At 42.5% G+C, this 18,188-nt stretch overlaps 2 protein-coding genes across 2 annotated transcripts; one reads left to right on the top strand and one right to left on the bottom strand.

The window, feature by feature from the left end:
- Positions 1 to 481: 481 nt before the first annotated feature.
- On the bottom strand, positions 482 to 7,861 carry GABARAPL2 (GABA type A receptor associated protein like 2; the record flags this gene model as incomplete). The annotated part of the gene is made up of 4 exons (XM_079541623.1): positions 482 to 572; positions 2,552 to 2,724; positions 7,453 to 7,508; positions 7,828 to 7,861. 4 exons carry the CDS (start codon positions 7,859 to 7,861, stop codon positions 482 to 484), a joined length of 354 nt encoding a protein of 117 aa, XP_079397749.1.
- A 481-nt stretch (positions 7,862 to 8,342) lies between these two features.
- TMEM231 (transmembrane protein 231) lies at positions 8,343 to 12,688 on the top strand (the record flags this gene model as incomplete). Its single annotated transcript, XM_079541218.1, has 7 exons — positions 8,343 to 8,484; positions 8,556 to 8,725; positions 9,557 to 9,685; positions 10,883 to 11,026; positions 11,301 to 11,382; positions 11,552 to 11,664; positions 12,506 to 12,688. The coding sequence occupies 7 exons, from the start codon at positions 8,343 to 8,345 to the stop codon at positions 12,686 to 12,688; spliced, it is 963 nt and encodes a 320-aa protein (XP_079397344.1).
- Between the last annotated feature and the right edge of the window lie 5,500 nt (positions 12,689 to 18,188).

Genomic DNA, 18,188 nt, shown 5'->3' with positions numbered 1-18,188 from the left:
GACAAAACTCTCCGTGGTAGGAATTTTTATTGTTTGTTAAGTGAGAAAAAGGTACATACTATTGCAGTTTTAACATGATCAACATCTTGCTACTGCTTAGGATAATCTAGCAACTCCAGTGTTCTCAATACTAATGCAACGCTTTTATTTTTCATAAACTTAACATCTGAAAACAGAATAAATGTGCATTCTTCTTTCCATATTTTAGAAGCCCAACTACTTAGCTTTATTATTTAATCAATGTGTAGATGTAACTTCCAAAGGAATGAGGCTCTAAGAATTCATAGCCATGAGAAAAAAACACAAAAAAACCTTTTTTTTCATAATTTAACAGTCTAATAAAAGACCTATCTATTGTTAGGAAATAAATCCAGTTACAAATGCATGTATAGAGAAGGAACTTCTGTGGATGTCAGAACAGAAAATGATCAGCTATTTACAAGGTGCACAGCAGGATGATATAGTAGCCAAGATCCACCATTCAGAAACCAAAGGTGTTCTCTCCACTGTAGGCAACATATAAGAATCCGTCTTCGTCTTTCTCCTTCTCATAAAGTTGTCCCATAGTTAAGCTTGAAGGAAAAGAGAAACAGCTTTCTTACAAGATGACCATTGCAAATGGTAATTCAACCTCACATAAACAAGGCTTCATAAAAGCTAATGTTAAGTTTGTATGTAAAATAGAATACAAAAATAAGAACATATCAAAAGCATTCGACATCTGTGCTCACAAAGTGTCCAGTGCTCTCTCTGGAACATTTCTGTTAGATTTCTGTTACTTCTGTACATCACAAATCTGTTTATCACAGTGCTTCCTTACATTGAAAATTAGTCACTTGATGTATTTCTGTTTCTGAATCATACATTATTGTGGCCGTCACTTAACAGCAAGATTAAGAGCCTGACAGCACCTTCTTTGCAGCCACATTGAAACCTTGCTTCTTGAGTAAACAACCTGATTTCTTCCTCCATGTGCTAGTCTTTACTGTTCTGACGATCTCAAATTCATCACAAGTATTTTCTGGACAGTTTCTTTCAGATCCAGGTTGTTTGGGGAAGTAAAAAGCTCTTTTGTCTATATTGTAAGAAGTGATGACTATAAAATAGTGCTGCTACCAAAATTCCAAACCAGTTAGAAACTAGTACTTCTTGAACATTTGGGCAACTTAATTACTCATTTATTTTATTAGGATAGGCTTGTGGCCCTTCACAATCTAAGTAGCCTTTTGTGGGATGACTGTATTATGAAAACAGAATCAAACCCAAGCGATGACTTGGCCAGCACAATAACACAGCTGTCTGTGAATGACAGATGAAACAGTGACTGATGTGAGTCAGCTGCATAAAGATGCTCCTTCAGATCATCTTTTCTAACTTCCCAAGAGTGTCTGAGAAAAGGACAGTGAACTGAAAGATACAGACTGAATGTGGGTGATGGGGAAACAATCACGGCTTTTTCCCTGTGAGAAAGGGGTAGTGCACAAGGAGAGGAGCTGGGGAGAGTTGCAGACAGTACTTGAAATTGATGGAAATTGATAAATAGTAGATAACCACCTGGATGAAAAGGATGTTAAGAGTTAGTGGTTTATGCAGCACCATTAGCCTAGAAAACAGGCAGAACTGTGGACCGGTTACGTTTTTACCTATTAACAAAAGTTCCTATTTTTACATCAGCTCGAAGGTTCAACGCCTTGTATTTTCAGCAGGGCTGTGATATCATCATTGCATGAGATGATACGACGTGCCCTTTTTTCTTTTCCTTTCCTGTTTGTTCCTATCAGTTCTATAGTACTGAGAAGATGGGACTAAGGCATTCCTAATACTCCTAGAAGAAGGAAAGAAGAGGTCCTCACAGGTCCTGTGATTCTCATAGGTGTCATGAATTAAGTAAAAATATTTCTCGCTGAGTCTGGTCAGGTGATCTGGAGGTGCTGTTACACAGGTAAGTGTTAACAAGAATAACACTGCCTCCAAACTAACACCACATTCTGTTTCCTCAAATATTAAAATAGCTTGTACAGCAAGCTGCTGTAGTAGCTGCTAACATCATGTTTTGTTCTGTATGTAGCAGACAACCGTTGATGCTTACTTCGCTCTACAGAGCAGTGTTTTTCACATTACTTTTAGTCATTTTGCATTTAGTATTTACAGGAAAAAATTATTTAAAAAAAAAAAGTTTCTGTGTGAGCTGACAGAAATAGGTTAATGATTTTTTAAAATAGTTTACAGTGTTGGCTTTTGAACATTTAACATACAACTTCTTTTGCCACACGGAGAAGTTATCTGATATTTACGATGTCATAACCCCAGTCTACCTTCTTGCAATGTACTGCAATCAGAATGTCTTTTACATTCACCTTTCAGCTGAGCTTGAGGAACTAGATATTTATCAATATGTGTGACCAAAAAAAGTCATAGCCACAAGAAGATGAAAATGTGACCAAATGCCTTCAAAAATTGCTGACTAATCCTCAGGAGGGTTTTTTTTTGTTCCTCTGATATGTACAGCCATGCGAAAATGGTTCTGAATAGCAAGTGAACAGCTACTTACCTGGACTGTGGGACAGTCTTGTCTACAAAGAGGAATATTGCTTTCTCAGAGGGCAGCTGAATCCTCTTCCTGATGATCCACATAAACTGGGCCACAGTGATGTCAGACGGAACTAAGTATTTCCTCTTGTCAATATCAACAATCTGAGATCCTGATACCTTCTCCACTATGACCTGTAAAACATGCATGAAAGTGAGGTTTTTCAGGACTGGTACGAACAGGCAGCTTTGATAGTGAGAGACGGGACTCACTCACTACTGTACAACCTGATTTTACAGCTGTGCTGAAACCTACATTCATTTATACAATGGCTCAAAATTTCCTGTGCCTGAGCAGGGGGAAAAAGATGCAAGGTGCCCAAAAGAATCCTGGAAAACATCTACTTTTTAAAGAAAATTATTTCTCATATCCTGGAGATCTAAAATTACTTTTATTCAAGTTGGGAGAGTAACATCCTATTGTGTTTAAACATGGCCTGCTAATTTTCAAAATAAGTTCCCCACGTGCAGGATGATATGAAGCTTTGGAGAAAAAAAAAAATAAAATACAGCCCTGGTAGGGGTCAATTTAATGACAGAATCACTGAGATCCTGAGTAAGAGTTGAAAGGACCTTAAAGACCATTCAGTTCCATACCCCTGCTATGGGCAGGGGTACCTCCCACCAGACCAGGTTAGCCAAAGCCCTATCCAGCCTGACCTCGAGGTGGGGCATCCATGGCTTCTCTGGGCTGCCTATTCCATTGCCTCAGCAACCTCGTTGATGGAAATCTTCTGTTGCACAGAATTCTAGTCTGCAACGGGCAATACCAAGAAATAGAAGCGTGATATGTACACCACCTCCACTCTTCAAACAACTGTGGTCTTTGAATAATGTCTCAAATCATTCCTAATACATGACAGAGCCAACTGCCCTCATGTGGAGTACAACAAAAAATTTAGAACAAAATAAAAATCAATGTGAATGAGAGGCCATTTCACCTGCTGTGTGCAAGTCCTAAATGCCAAAATATCTCTTGGGCTTCCATGTAAAAAAATCCAGAATTGTCTAAGTTCTTTTTAAAGCTCTTTGTATTAATCTGTGCAATGTACTGTATCATAACACAACATGTACTGGTATGTACGTATGTACATCACATGTGTACCGCTGTGACAGAAACTGTCAAGTTCAGCAGAAGCAGAGGTATACTGCAGGGAGCAGTGAAGAGCTGGAGAAGCCATGCTCTATCTGAGTACAGTCAAAATTCTTAGAATTGCAGTGTAAATTGCATAACCCAATGCTCTAGCTTGCCACAGACACACGCTCATATTTCTACCATTGCAGCATTGCTTTTGAATTGACATTCCTTCTGTCTGGGTTTGTATAATCAATCTGGCAACGATTACTGACTTCCCAATTAGGCAGTCGGTGTTTCTGCCAAGCTCCAAACCAAGGCATCAAAATGAAGCATGCCTTCAGTGTGCCCTGGAGTACCAGCTGGTCTGCCAATGGTGTCAGCTGAGCACTCTACCGAAGTACCCGAAACGTGCCATGATGCGATATCATCTGTGTGCCTGTGCCATACCAAATTACACTGATAGAGAATCCAGCTATGTATGTATCTGATACATAGATACATGTACAGATGATATGATCACTGCGTCAGTTGGTCAGATGAAGAAACAGGAGGACAGGGAAAGCATGCTAAAAAAATGTAGGTTTTAGCTACATATGAATAAGAGCCAGGTGGGATACGTAGACTGTAAGAGTCTAATAAAAATCACATATTCTTATACTGCCTGGCCATAAGAACTTGGCACTTTCTTGCTTATACCGGGAGAGTTTGGTAAAAGGCGGCACACCGGACCCAAACAAAGATGCCCAAATAGGATGGTGTTTACACCATCAACAGGCTTTTTTTTGCTACTCTGAAAAGCAACTACCCACGCTAATGACCACTTCAGAATGCCTACTGACTCAGGTTTGCAATAATTTCCTTATTTTTTCACAAGACAGCAAAAAAAAATTCAACATGCTATTCTGAGTATGCATAACTACATTCTAAAGCATATGGTTTGTTCTTGTTCTTACTGTCTTACCAGATACTAGTCTCTTCTTTGTGCATCAGAGTATTTTACTCATACGTAGGGAAATTGAGAAACCGACCACGGGAAGGACAGATTGCAAGGTGTACACAAAAAGCAACAGGTATCAGAACGAGAATTGAGTATAATGTCTAGAAAGGACCTGATGGTCATTGCTCCACATAAAGTAGTCCTTCAAGGACAAACACAGCATGAGGGGAAATAGAGCTGACAAGAAATTGCCACATCTCCACTGCTTATCTGCGTTCGCCATTGCTACAGCATATAGGTAATGCTCAGATAAAAGTACAAAATATAGTATGGTCTGGAGAATCTTCTTATTTTCTACAACTGAGTCAACTGAAACAGGAGGGTAAACTAGCTGGCCCTTACAATATATGGGAACCGTAAAGAACACAAAGAACAGCCTGAACAAAATGTTCAAGCCTTAACAACTGAAACTTAAAAAACCACACTGCAATAATCCACCACACATTGTAGCTTCACCATGAAGTAACCTTCACAACTGGAAGTCAAGGCTACTGGTGAACTGCTTTAGTAAAACTTACAGACACTTTTTACCCTTCAAGCACTTGATCTCTCAGCAAATTTAAAATAGCAGTGCTTAGGAAGCATGAATGTCTTTCTACTCCCATTTCGTTCCTAAAGGGACAAGGGCAGGTAGTTGTATGTTATCTTAATACATTTTATAATGCTTGAGCCCCTAAAATATGTGTATACAGCAGCTGAGAACTGAATTCCCTTTGACCTACATCACTCTGGATGTAGACTATAACCTGAAAAGAAGGAAACATGCATTAAGTCTGAAAAAAAATCTTTGACTGGTAAATGAAAAAAACGTATTTGATATTGTATGGTAACTGTTGAGTCATGGCCTGAAGCACTGACTGAGCAGCTGGGGAAAGGACCTGATCAGCCCTGGGAGCACAGGTGAAGGCAGCTCAGCTGTGGGACCAGAAGGGATGGAGCCTGGCTGCAGCTCTTAGACCTCATTGAAGGCTGACTAGTACTGCGGAAGTATCTTCGGTTGGAGGTCCCTTCTTTGTGAAGTTTTTCTCTGTGAGCTTAGATCTTCAGAGACAGGTGAGCGGTCCTTTCTTCCTTCCCTTATAACATCTATTACACTAGTGCCTTTGTTGTTACACCTCCTGTATCACCATTCCATCCTACTGATCTTTCTGATTGTTACAGGCACCAACTACTTTGTAAAAGTTAGGTGGCTCAGTATGAAACATCAAGCAGAAAAATACTTATCTGCTCAAACAAAGCGTCACAATGCACTTGGAGATTTAATTCCTGTTACCTTGTTCTCTGTTGCTGTTCATTGTAATTCTAACATGCACCATGAGTTGCAACGTCTCTCTTTTTCATCTTGAAAGACATCTTGGAAATGGACAAATGTATGCTTGTGAAGGTATATGGTTATTAGTATGCTGCAGACTATGTTTTATAGTTAGCAAAGTGGAGAATGGTAAGGACTGGATCAGCTTGCCACGCCACATTTGGAGATGTTGTAACTAGGTTTGATTCAGTAGCAGAGAAAGGTAATGCATTTAGAGGCTTTCCTCTGGGTTGTGCTGTACCAAGTTACCAAGAGGTCAGATAGGAATGGTACTAGTAGAAACTAATGTCATCAGATGAGATATGGAAAATCTTACTCATAAGTAGGCAGGCTGAAAGTGTGGACATGTTGCTAACTGTTACTAAGAGTGTTAGTAGGGTAAGTATGGTCACCTCCATGACTGAAACATGGTAAAAGGGATTATTACAGAGTGAAGAAGCCATCCATTATTTAGCAGGCAGGTAGGTATTATTGCAGAAAGGAGTCACCATTTGCAATGGTTCTTCAAACAACTAGGTCTGCATGACATGGATTCACCAAGGTAAGGCTGGTTACAGGCATAGAATACATATGGGAAAATCACCTCCCTCATCCAGCCAGGAAGGAGGACTGTCAAGGTGTAAAGAACTTATTCCCTTTCTTGAAATCATGCACAGAATTATCTTCAAGACACTGAAAGTACTGTACTGGGGCTCCCAGTACAGGAAGGATGTGGAGCTCTCAGAGTGGGTCTGTAGCAGGGCCACTAAGATGATGAGAGGGCTGGAGCACCTCTCCTATGAAGAAAGGTTGAGAGAACTGGGCTTGTTTAGAGAAGAGAAGGCTCCAGGGAGACCTCATTGTGACCTTCCAGTACTTGAAGGAAGTGCATAAATAAGAGGGGGAACGGCTGCTTACGAAGGTGGATAGTGATAAGACAAGGGGGAACGGTTTTAAATTGAGACAGGAAGGTTTAGGTTAGCTATTAGGAGAAAGTCTTTCCCCCAGAGGGTGGTGAGGCACTGGAACAGGTTGCCCAAGGAGGCTGTGGATGCCCCATCCCTGCAGGCATTCGAGGCCAGGCTGGGTGTGGCTCTGGGCAGCCTGGTCTGCTGGTTGGCGACCCTGCACACAGCAGGGGGTTGGAGCTCGATGAGCATTGTGGTCCTTTTCAACCCAGCTCATTCTATGTTTCTACAAGGTCTTTGCTGGGGATATAATAGCTCTTAGCAATCAGCAGGACACTGATAAAGCATAGACATGCGTGGTAAGTGTTCAGAAAGTCAGGCCCTCTTGCTTATTTGACAATGCACATTAGGGCAGAGGAAGGAATGCTGGGTAGTTGCACATCTTTGGGCCTTCTTTAAAACATCGAAGGTGGCAAAAAGGAAAATGAATTTACTTGGTGGGATCCAGTCAAAGAATAGAGGGCAGGATGCAGGCAGTTTATCCACCTCTGCCTCTAAGTTCTGGATCAAAGCTAGCCTGGTTACTCACCGGGACACGGTCAGGGTATTTGGCGCGGATCTTTGCCGACTCCACGCATCTGTGCTCTGTGAACAAAACTCGCAGTTAGTCACTGCACAGTAACAGGGCAGTCAGAGTCCTACACAGAGCGAGCAGCACCGCAGGCACAGCAGCCAGCGGGCACCGTCGTGCCTTCCGTGACGCGGCCCCGGCCACCGAGCTCGTTCTCCACCGCCGCGCCGCCCTTCGTCGAGAACCGCGGGACCGTCCGCCCAGCACCACCGCGCCGGCGCGGGGAGCCCGCCGCGGGGAGCCCGCCGCGGCACGCACGACTGCGAGGCCCGGTGCGGACGGCGACGCAGAAGACAGGAGGCCGCCGCCGGGGAGCGCCAGGCCCGCCCTTACCCAGCGCATGGTCCTCTTTGAACATCCACTTCATGGCGCGAGCTGGGCGGGAAGCGGAGCCAGCGGCGAGGCCCTGGTGCGGGCAAGAAGGGAGCCGAGCCAGGCGGCGGGGCCTGCGGCTGTCACGGACCCTGTCACAACAAAATCAGCCCCGGCTCGGCAGGCGGGACTTCCGGCTCGGCGGTTCCATAGCAACCACTGGAACGCGGCGCTTCCGGCTGGCGGGCGGAGGGGCGGGGCTGCGGCGAACGGCAGGGAATCACGCGGAGGAAACGAGGCTGCGCAGCGGTCTGTTCGGCGGTGCCGCTGCGATGCTGGCGGTCACGCTGCGGGTCCCGACGCCGTAGCAACTGCCCTCACTACCTTCCTGCTGCCGTCTCTGGGCGCTCCCCGCTTCGCCTCAACCGTCCTTCCCGGAACGTGCGAACCAATGTTCACCGGCTGACGCGCCCGTTCCGGCGCGTGGGGAAGCCTGGCTTCGGCCACTCAGTACTTGCTGCTGCCGTGGGCGCGGGATGGCAGGCGTGGAGCTGTTCTCGCACCCCGCGCTTCACACGCGCTACCGAGCTGGGCTCTGCTCCACCGCCGTGCTGGCGCTGCTGCTCATCGCCGTGCTCACCTACGTGCCGCCGTTGCTGGTGGCCTACAGGAGCCACGGTGAGCAACTCCCAGCCCCGCGGAGCCCTGCCCGGGGCCACGCTGAGACTTCGCGCCGTTTCTGCCCGCAGGTTTCTGGCTGAAGCAGAACGCGTACCGAGAGCAGCCGACGGTTCGGTTCCGGTACGAGGTGCTTTTTGTGGCCACTACCGGGCCTGGCCCGGGTAGCTTCCTGGCGTGGAGCACGTTCCCAGCTTTCAACCGGCTCCAGGAGGACCGACTGCGCGTCCCGCTCCTGTCGGTAGGCGGCCCGGTGATGGGCAGGGAGTCGGGGAGCTCCGTCCTCAGTCTCGCGCTATGCGGCTTCTTTGGCCTCGGACAGGCAGCTTTCATGTTTGGCTTGCAGACGGACATTGCATATTTTCCCAAAGCTAGTTGCTGGCTTTTCTTTCCTGTTTTTCTTAATTTTTCTTCCTTCCCCCTCCCACCCCCCCTTCTGTAAGGATTATACTCTGAGGCTTGTGGGGGTTTGCAGGTAGCCCTCTGCTTTTGAGTGCAGAAACATGCTTTTAAAGCATATAGTCTCTCCCCTGCAGCCATTGTTCCTTCTGGGATTCAGGAGTGGTAGCTATTTATCTGTGAAAGCTCTGTTATGTTTCCTCATGGTTGTGAATTGCTGAGGTACTGGGCAAGAGTGGCACAGAAGCACCGCGAGCCTTGGCTTACTACCAGGAACTATACGTGGTGTAAAGAAGCTACTAAGAGTGAGCTGCCATGGCTGGAGGCCATTAAGCATTCACATGGATGTAGCAGAAGATCCAACGTTAAGATATGGATTGTAGCATACAGGGAAGATGTTTGGAATGGCATAGGACAGAAGAGCTCTTGGAGAGTCATTTCTCTTCCTGTGGAGTGCATGGAGCATTGTGTAACAGAATTAAGGCTGCTTCTCTCTAATCTCATGTCTTTAAAATCAAGCAGCTTTTTATTATATTTCTAACTATGCTGTTTATTTGCTTTCTTTGTATGTACATGTTGCAGTTATGGAAATCTGTAGTTTAACTTTTCTTTGTATTTCTTAACAGGAAAACTCCTCTATTAAAATAAATAAAAGTCTGGTTGCTCCTTTTAGACTAGAGAAGAAGACAAAAATCAAGATGGCAAAATGGATCAGTTGCATTTTAAATTGGAGCTTCCGCTACGACCTACAGAGCATGTAGTTGGTGTTCAGCTGATTTTGATCTTTTCCTACCACCTTTATGTGAGCATTTTTTTTATTTGTTGTGACACATAAACCCAATGTAGTATTTCAGTACTAGTTATGCAAAGAATCTTTGCACATTTGAAATTTCTGAGAGATTTTAGTAACATATCTGATTTTTTATTTTTTTTTTCTCCCGCTATCAGGTCATTCCTGGTTTCTCTGCATGGGGATTGGTTGGCTTTTTTTTTTTTTTTTTTTTTTTTTCCAGGGAGTAGGGCTGATTTGCTTCTGTGTATTCTCTTGATCTCTAGTGTAGCATATAGAACAAAGATGTACAACAATAGACGTTGGAGTTGATGGCATCAGAAAATATTTGAGAGTCTTGCAGTACGCAGAAGTTTGTGTGCTCTTAAATACTGCTGTGTCTTGACAAGCAGTTTTCTGAAGTGGAGGGTCAGGTGGCAGTTTAATACATAAAGGGAATGGATGAGACACTAGTGCAGAGAGAATTCTTGGGAAGTATGTGGAAGTAGCAATAGTACAAAGCAGTAAAATGTATTATAGAGTTCAATGAAGAGATAGGCAAGGACATTTTACTAGTAAGATTAGGTTTAGTTTATCGAACAAACTTGCTGAATACAGATGGAAAAACTTAGGAAGCGCTGCTGTGCTGTGTTTACTCTGAATCACAGAGTAGAAGCCTTGCAGTTCTGAGTTTATGTGCTGAAGTATTAAGCCAGCAATCAATAGCATGTGAAAAGCTCCAATACTAACAGTGCTTCATTTTACGGTAAATGTGCAAGTTTTCCTTCAGATTGAGTGGTTGACCAGTGCAGAGAAACAACTTTGTTTGGCATGTAACAAAGTCTGGGAGTCCTTATCTTGCCTTGGTAACTGAGTATTTCAAAGCTTTTCTACAGTAAAAGTGTTTAATAATCTTGCTACCTTAAGCATGTTATGGCAAGCCACTGTTTTTTTTTCTGTCATTAGTGTCAAACTGTTGGACTTCACTGAATCATCTGTGGAACTTCAGTTAACAAGATTAGTTAATTAATTAGCAGCAAAGCTAGTTCATTTATAAAAGATTATGCATGTTTATTGTTTGACACTCCCTTCTTTAGAATAATGTGATAATTTGAAACATTCATGTCAGTGAAATCCTATCTATGAAGAAATTCTATAGATACAAATTGGTAGAAAACTTGGGTGATTTCATTTTTCCTAAATTTTCTGCTTGTGTGTTCACTGTTTCAGAGGATGTCGACATTCGTGATGCAGAGCATGGCTTTTCTTCAGTTTTTTTCTCCTGTACCGGGATCTCAGCTCTATGCGAATGGAGACCTGAAACTGAACCAGAGGCAATTACTTAACCATTGTGGGCTAGATACCAGATACAATGTGAGAACTTTTTTTTTTTCCTCTGTAAATTTCTCCCTTGTTATTCTCCTGTTACCCCTTAATTACTTGCACACATACATAGAGTGGACCCTGCAACTTTTTTGAGCTGTTGTTTATTTGTTACGTTGGAGGGTAGAAGATGTTCTTCTGCTGAGATATTCAGTCTAATGTTTGTGATTTCCTTACAAGGCACAGTTACTTTGGCTAAGAAACTCAGTAGAATTACTTTCCTGAAGAGTGGACAAATAATGCAAATATCTCCTTGTGGTGACAGGTGTCTGTGGTCAATGGCACAAGCCCTTTTGCAAGTGACTATGATCTAAAAAACATCATTGCAGCGTATCGAGATAGAAATGGTAAGCCTGAATGTATAGCTGCTAACCGCAGGACAGCAGCAGTTACTACATTAGTAGCTGTTATTTAAGGATTTGAGTTCACTACATTAGTAGCTGTTATTTAAGGATTTGAGTTCTCTATTAAAACTGAAAAGACCATTCACTTGGATATTTTCCTTCCCTGTTTTAGTGACGACAGTATTTTCAGATCCTAACCCCATTTGGATGACTGGAAGAGCAGCAAATACGCCATTTATCGTTAATGCCACTATCCATTACCCAGTGGAAGTTATCTTATATCCTTAGAAAACTACATTAGTGGTGAAATAACTGTATAGTATTATTTGAGCCTTCACATACAGGCCAGATGAACACTACTTTCTTTTAGACTTGTCCCTAAATTTTTCCTTTTTCAATGAAGTGTATGCTGTATACTTGTTTGCCTGTCTCTGCATGCGCATACCCTTACCGTTTTTGCTTGCAAAACCCTTTCTGTCTTTTCCTACAGGGAATGTCTGTTGCTGTTCTGCCTTACTAAAATGATATTTTAAGGCAGTTTCTTAGCAGTTCGCTCTGAACGTCCTTACTAAGTTTTGGTCTGGTTCTTCAATCCTGTAATTGTTGTAACTGCTACAGGCAAATTGTGCTACTGCATTTTATGACCTAAAGCAAATCAGAAACCTGTATGTAGTGTAGGCTCAACAAATGATAGCCCTGCAGTGGATGAGGCAAATTTGTTGCATGTGCCAACAAAACAAAAAAGCCTTTTTTGCTCCAAAGTAATTAATTATCCTTATGTTCTTTGCTTAGTTTCTCAGACAATAATAGGCCTGTAATTAGAAAAAAAACTTAGAGCACATCCCTCACAACTTTTCTTTACCTGAATTAAAAATTACCAATACCTACTTGCTGATGAAGTAGAGGCAACATAGGCACTTTCCACAGAGTTGTTCTGGATGTCTTCTATGATAGGCATTCTAGCTTTTCCGTGGTCAGAGGCTTTTTGAGGTTTCAGTGACTAAAGGCTTTGTACTTGTTGCCAAATTGATGTGCCTTTCCACCTCTGAAATCTTTTGTTTAGTTATTGCAGTGAGTGTATCAGAAGTGTCTTCTTTAACGCTCCTTGACTTCATGTAAATATCAGCCAGGATTTTGGGAAATGATTAAATTTGCCTGGATCCAGTATGTCAGCATTCTCCTCATCTTTCTTTGGGTGTTTGGTAGGATTAAAATGTTTGTGTTCCAGAATCAGGTGTTTGCTACGACTCCAGTTTCGCCAATTCTGCCATTGTCTCCGGTATTGTCCTACAAACAGCATCAGTCCTGAGGAAATGCCTGAAAACTTAAGAAATGTGGTTTAAAAATAAGTACCTGCTTTTTTTCTCTGTGCATTTTTCTTTTTCTTTAGAAGATCAAAACCTTGTAAGTATGTTCTAAGTATGTTCTGTTCTTGCTACATCTTGTGAATGCTACGTCTTGTCATGAAAGGATGTCATTTTCTTTTTTTGAAGATGTGCGTGTCTCTATTTCTGTAGGAACATTGCTTTGGGACTGAAGTGTTTAATTTTGAACAGTTAAAGAAGAACTTGGTTTGTGGGTTTTGGTTGTTGTTTTTTCTCCAACAGGATCGCACTTCAAAAAAAAAACAAAAACAAAACAAAAACAAAAAAACAAAAACAAACAAAAAAAAAGCAAAACAAAAAAAAACCAACCCAACAAACAACAACAAAAAAAACCCAAACCAGAATTCAGTGAGCTGCTTTTGAATGACCTAAATTTTGTTAAACCACAACGACTGAAAATAATATGACAACCATCATAATATGAGCTACTTATACTGTGTTTTTAATCAATTTGTTATTGCGTTAGGATTCAGCTAACGGCTACTTATATATCCTCTTGTGTGCTATAAAAGGGAAAAATACATATATCATATATAGGGGATGAGACTGTCACTCTTTTTTTTTTTTTTTTTTTTTTTTTGTTCCCCTCCACGTTTCTGTAACCGTGGTTATAAGTGTCCACTGACTTTGTTATTAAATTTGTTGATGGAAAAATTAAGGTAGATTTGAGAAGCTGGGTTCTAGGTGATGGTATCTGCAAAGTTTGTACAGTCATTTACTATTGGCAATATTACTGTAAGCTATTGGGAACATCAAGACACAGAAGCATAGCATCTCACAAAGAAAACGTTAACAGTCTACCAAAGAAACTTCAGAGTTCCAAAGCAAATGAATAATTATTTTCAGAATGTATATGATAATTCAGAATAGAGTAATTCCTGCTGAAAACTGGAAGACTGTTCCTCATTCTTGGAGGCAGGTGGGAAAGATGACTTAAGCCCAGAAAGAGAAAACAGGCAAATTAATTTTTTTGTTTGTTTTCCTTTGGGGCTTATGTTTCTGAATTTGTTACTATTCAATTCTAGCAAAGCAGTATTATGGCAGGGGGATTCTAAAACATTTCTGGGTATTATTTAATAAAATTCTCTTGAACCATGGTGTAGCTAATAAAGGTGAAAGAATAATTTGCAGAGAGTTGTACAGTTTGTCTTTTGGCTGTTGCCCTCCAGAATCTTGGTAGTTAAAAAAAAATCTGCCCATTCCTTTTCACCTTCTCAGAATAGCCATCTTCCCTTGAGGTTTTGTTTAACTTTCTTTGAAACTTTGCAGTCTGGTTACTTCCATTTCTCTCAGTCTTTATGTGCTAGATGGACTCCATCCCAGCTTTTTCTTCAACACAAGTGCTAATGCTAACATAGGGAGGGCTGTCTTGGTTATCCAGCGCATTTTGTGTTCTTGAAACTTACACAGTTGTGAACTGTAAATTGTTCTATCTGTACTTGCAGGTAAGTATATTTCATTTGAAGTCTCTCATTTGCTCTTTGAATCTCTGAGCTCTGATAGATTATATCATATTCATAACTTGATAGCTTATGAATACAGAAAATTGACTTTGTATCAGAGTGCCCAGTATCAAAGCAGCTGTTAATTGCTTTTTAGCCTTTCCAGGCACTGAAAAGGATAAACGCTGATTCCTGGGAGCATATTTGCTCAGTATCTGAAATTGATATTTATGGCTGGTCTGCCATAGTCCCTGCTCTTCTCCTACTGCTACTGCTTATGTGGCTGCAGGAGTTAGCTCTGGGAGCTTGTTATGGCAAAGGTTATACCAAACGTACTCACTTTATAAGACTGATCAGTTACTGAATGAGTGTGGTATGTAGGATGCACGTGAGCAAGGACTAGAAGTATCTGAAGGGACCCTAGAACCCCATTTTAAGGGGTTGAGTTTTGGTTCTCTCGCAGCAATGGAATTCTTAACACTCAAAAAAGGTGATCAGGAGTTTGCTTAAGCTAGCATCTGGAAGATGAAAGAGGACAGGGGCTGGGAGAGCTGGGGCTCTTCTGGGGAAAAGAGACGGCTGCAAGGTGACCTGATAATGGCTTTCCAGTATCTAAAGGGAAACTACAGGAAAGAAAGAGACAGACCAGCAGCATCTGTGGTGACAGACCAAGGGGAAGTGGCTTTAGGCTCAGAGAGTAGATTTAGGTTAGATAAGCCTTCTACAGTAAAGGGTGGTGAGGCACTGGAACAGACTGCCCTGTAATGTGGTTGATGCCCTGTCTCTGGAGACTTCAAAGGTGCGGCTGAATCAGGTCTGGGCAACCTGGTCTTGCTGTAGTGTTTCTGTTTGTTGCAGGGGTGTTAGACTAGCATGCCATTAGAGGTCCCTTCCAGCTCTGAGGATTGTATGATGATGACAGGACAACAGCGCTAATGGGAGATACTTTACTATTCTATCCTGTTATAGTCTTCCTTATTAAGTTGTGATAAGTAAGACTTATGAGAGTAACAGTATATGAGATTAGAAATGATGAATAGGTTGGTTCAGGAAATAGAGAAAACATTCTTCATGTTTTTCTTCAGGACAGACCTGGGGGGAAAAAAAGTGCAAAACAGAACTTAGGAGAACCATGTAAATAAAAGAAACAGATGGCCTAGCTGTAAGGGAGCTTTAAGAAAAAGTGTTTTGTAGAAGGCTACCTCTAAAGATTCTTCCTTTATCTTGCTGAACAACAGTAAATAAAAACACCACTGCAGATCAACACCAGTAGTTCTGTGTAGCAGAACTGTGTATACAGTTGCCAGAGAGAAATCTAAGCCCTGCACAGTGATGAGGCCCCAGAGGCGTGCAAAAATGAGTTGGATGTTTGGAAGTGTCTTAGGAAGTGTCATTAGAAAAGTGAAGTTGTGGGTTAAAATTTTTGCACATGAACAAAAGTGGAAATGTAGACATTTGGGGTCCCAAGTATGTAAGAGAATATATTAGGAGGTTTTTTTTTTTTTTTTTGTGTTTTTTTTTTTTTTTTTAGGAGGTGATATGTTGGGGGGAGTGAAAGCAAACAAACAAAATGCCTCTAGGTCTGTTTAACCAGCCAAGCAGCCTTTTCGTGGCAGCGACCTTGTGGTTCTCTCCTGGCTGCCTTGTCGAGGGGCACGGCGCCCGAGGCAGAGAGGCCCCGGGTTGGCGGCGTCGCAGCAGAAAGCTGCAGGAGGATCGCAAGGGCCTTCCTCGCCATTGCGCCTGAGCCGCAGGCTGCGGGGAGGCCTCGGCCCCTCCAGTCGGTACCGCGCGGGGCGGAGCGGGCTGCCGGCCTGCCCCCGCCGGGCTGCTCCTCTGCCGGGGATGCTCTGGAGTCGGGGTGGATCGGCCCCTTCCCGGGCTCCTCCCGCTGCCGCGGCACCTCGGCCACGTCTGAAAGCGGCTCATTGTCTCCGCAGGGAGCTCAAATCCGCGGCGGTGCCGGGAGGCGGCGGGCAGGTACGTCCAAGCGGACGGGGGTCCGCGCCGCAGTCGGCGAGCTGCGCGTGCTTCCGGCTCTGTAGGACGGGGCTCTTTTGTCGCTATCCGGCGGCACCTCCTTCCTGAGCGACCCGGGCGGTGGGTTTTTAAGGCGGCTCGTGCTGTGAATTAGCAGTGCTGGGCCCGGCCCTGTTCCCGCCTCGGGCGCGGTGCTGCTGCCGAGTGGTACCGGCGGTGCTATGACTGTGGTGGTTTTTCGGTTTCTTTATTTTTTTTAATCTGGAGAACGTGGCTGATTGAGCTGAGGGGATGAAACGGTGAAGTCAGGTGCTGTGGAGCGCGTTTTCTGTCGTTCTAGCAGATCCCTTCCCATTTTTCTAACGTGTCAAGCCTCTCTTTCTAGGTGAAAATAACATAGAGCCAAATAGTTTGTCCTTCCTTCTTAGATTTAGTGGTACTTTCACGGGGCACTGCGCAGCGCAGCTTAGCCTGCACGTCCTCAGGCTGACTTTTAGGATGCTATTGTTAACAACGTCTGCAAAGTCTGAACGAGGTGAAATGCACTTGGTCACCACAAGTGTCTCCGTGATCCCAGTTCTGTCATCCTTGAAAACAGTTAATATTCTCAACAAGGATTTCAAGAAATGACGTCTGCTCAGCTGCAGCTTTGGTTGGGAACGACTATTTCTGAGTAAAATACTAGTGGCAGAAGACACATATTATCTTCTGCAACACTGCATGGGGAAATAGATTTTGTAGGTCTTGACGTAGTCTTTTGTTCATCAAACTATCTAATTTCAAACTGTTTTGGCTAAAAAACAAACAAAAATAAAAAAAGATTAAACCTCAATACCTTTTTAAAAATCGTTATTATTAATATAATGTTATGGTCATACCATGAAAACCATGGTATGTTTCATTATACTATGGAGTATTTAAACTTAAACTTCATCATTACCTGGAAGGAACTCCTGCAGTCTGATTTTCTAATAGATTGTAAAAGAAATGATGTCAGATTTCAAAATGTCTGATTATAGTACATTTATTGCGCTTTACTGTTTCTGCTGTTCTACTTTCACTGTTATGTTAAAATAATTAAGCAGGCAACCCTTTCAACTATTTAGCAAAACTATTGGAAAGGTACCAATGGTTATAGAAGACATCCTCTAAGCTAATCCACACTCCACCCCCCACCCCCCTCCAGCCAATCCTCGTATTGTTGGCAATGCAATAAGCTTTTGCCCTGTGAAGATGCACCATTTCTAGTTTGGGAAGACCACTGGAAAGTGGCATTGTGTCAGTAGGGTGATTTATGGCAAGAATTACTGCAATATTGTGCCCTTTTCTTGGATCTGCTTTGTAATGTTCCTGTGTTTTTCACTGTTTTGAGTGGAAAATTTGTTTCTAATGTCAGCTGATGGAAGCCATTCTGGTGGTGTGTTTCTTTTCTTATACACAGTGATGCGATGTCTTACATCTGAAGTACGTAGTGACTAAACCTGCATAAAATACAGGCTCTCTGGTGAACTTTGCTGTGCTTATCAAACCATGCACAAACATTTTCCTATTAATTCTATAAAATGCATGTTGGCATTTACTAGTACGATCTTTTCTGCAGTCGGTACTGAAGTATGCCTTGGTGAATCGTGAGGACATAAATTATACTTATATTCAACTCTAATGGTTGGTCTGTAAGTCAGCACTTAAAGTATGATGAGCATATAGGATGAAATAATTTTCAGCTAACAAAAGCCTAAGTGTATAATAAAGTGAGTATTCATTTCTCAGTGGATGAAATCCATTCTGAAAGTCTTTTAATTGTATGTTTTTGCATTTAGTATTTGTAATGCATAAAGACTTCAGCTTAAAAATGCTTCATAAATATAAACTATTTTAAAAGAAAGTATGCTGAAAATTTTCTTAGACATAATATGACTGGATAAGACTTCGGCAAAGACAGTTGATATTCAGTTGCTCAGAACTGCTTTTGGAGAAGAAGGTACTTGTTATTTTTCATTCA

Source organism: Tetrao urogallus (genome assembly GCF_951394365.1).
Source record: "Tetrao urogallus genome assembly, chromosome: 12".
NCBI classification, from domain to species: Eukaryota; Metazoa; Chordata; class Aves; order Galliformes; family Phasianidae; genus Tetrao; species Tetrao urogallus.
The sequence above is the reverse complement of the archived record's forward strand: the minus strand, read 5'-3'. Positions and strand labels throughout refer to the sequence as shown.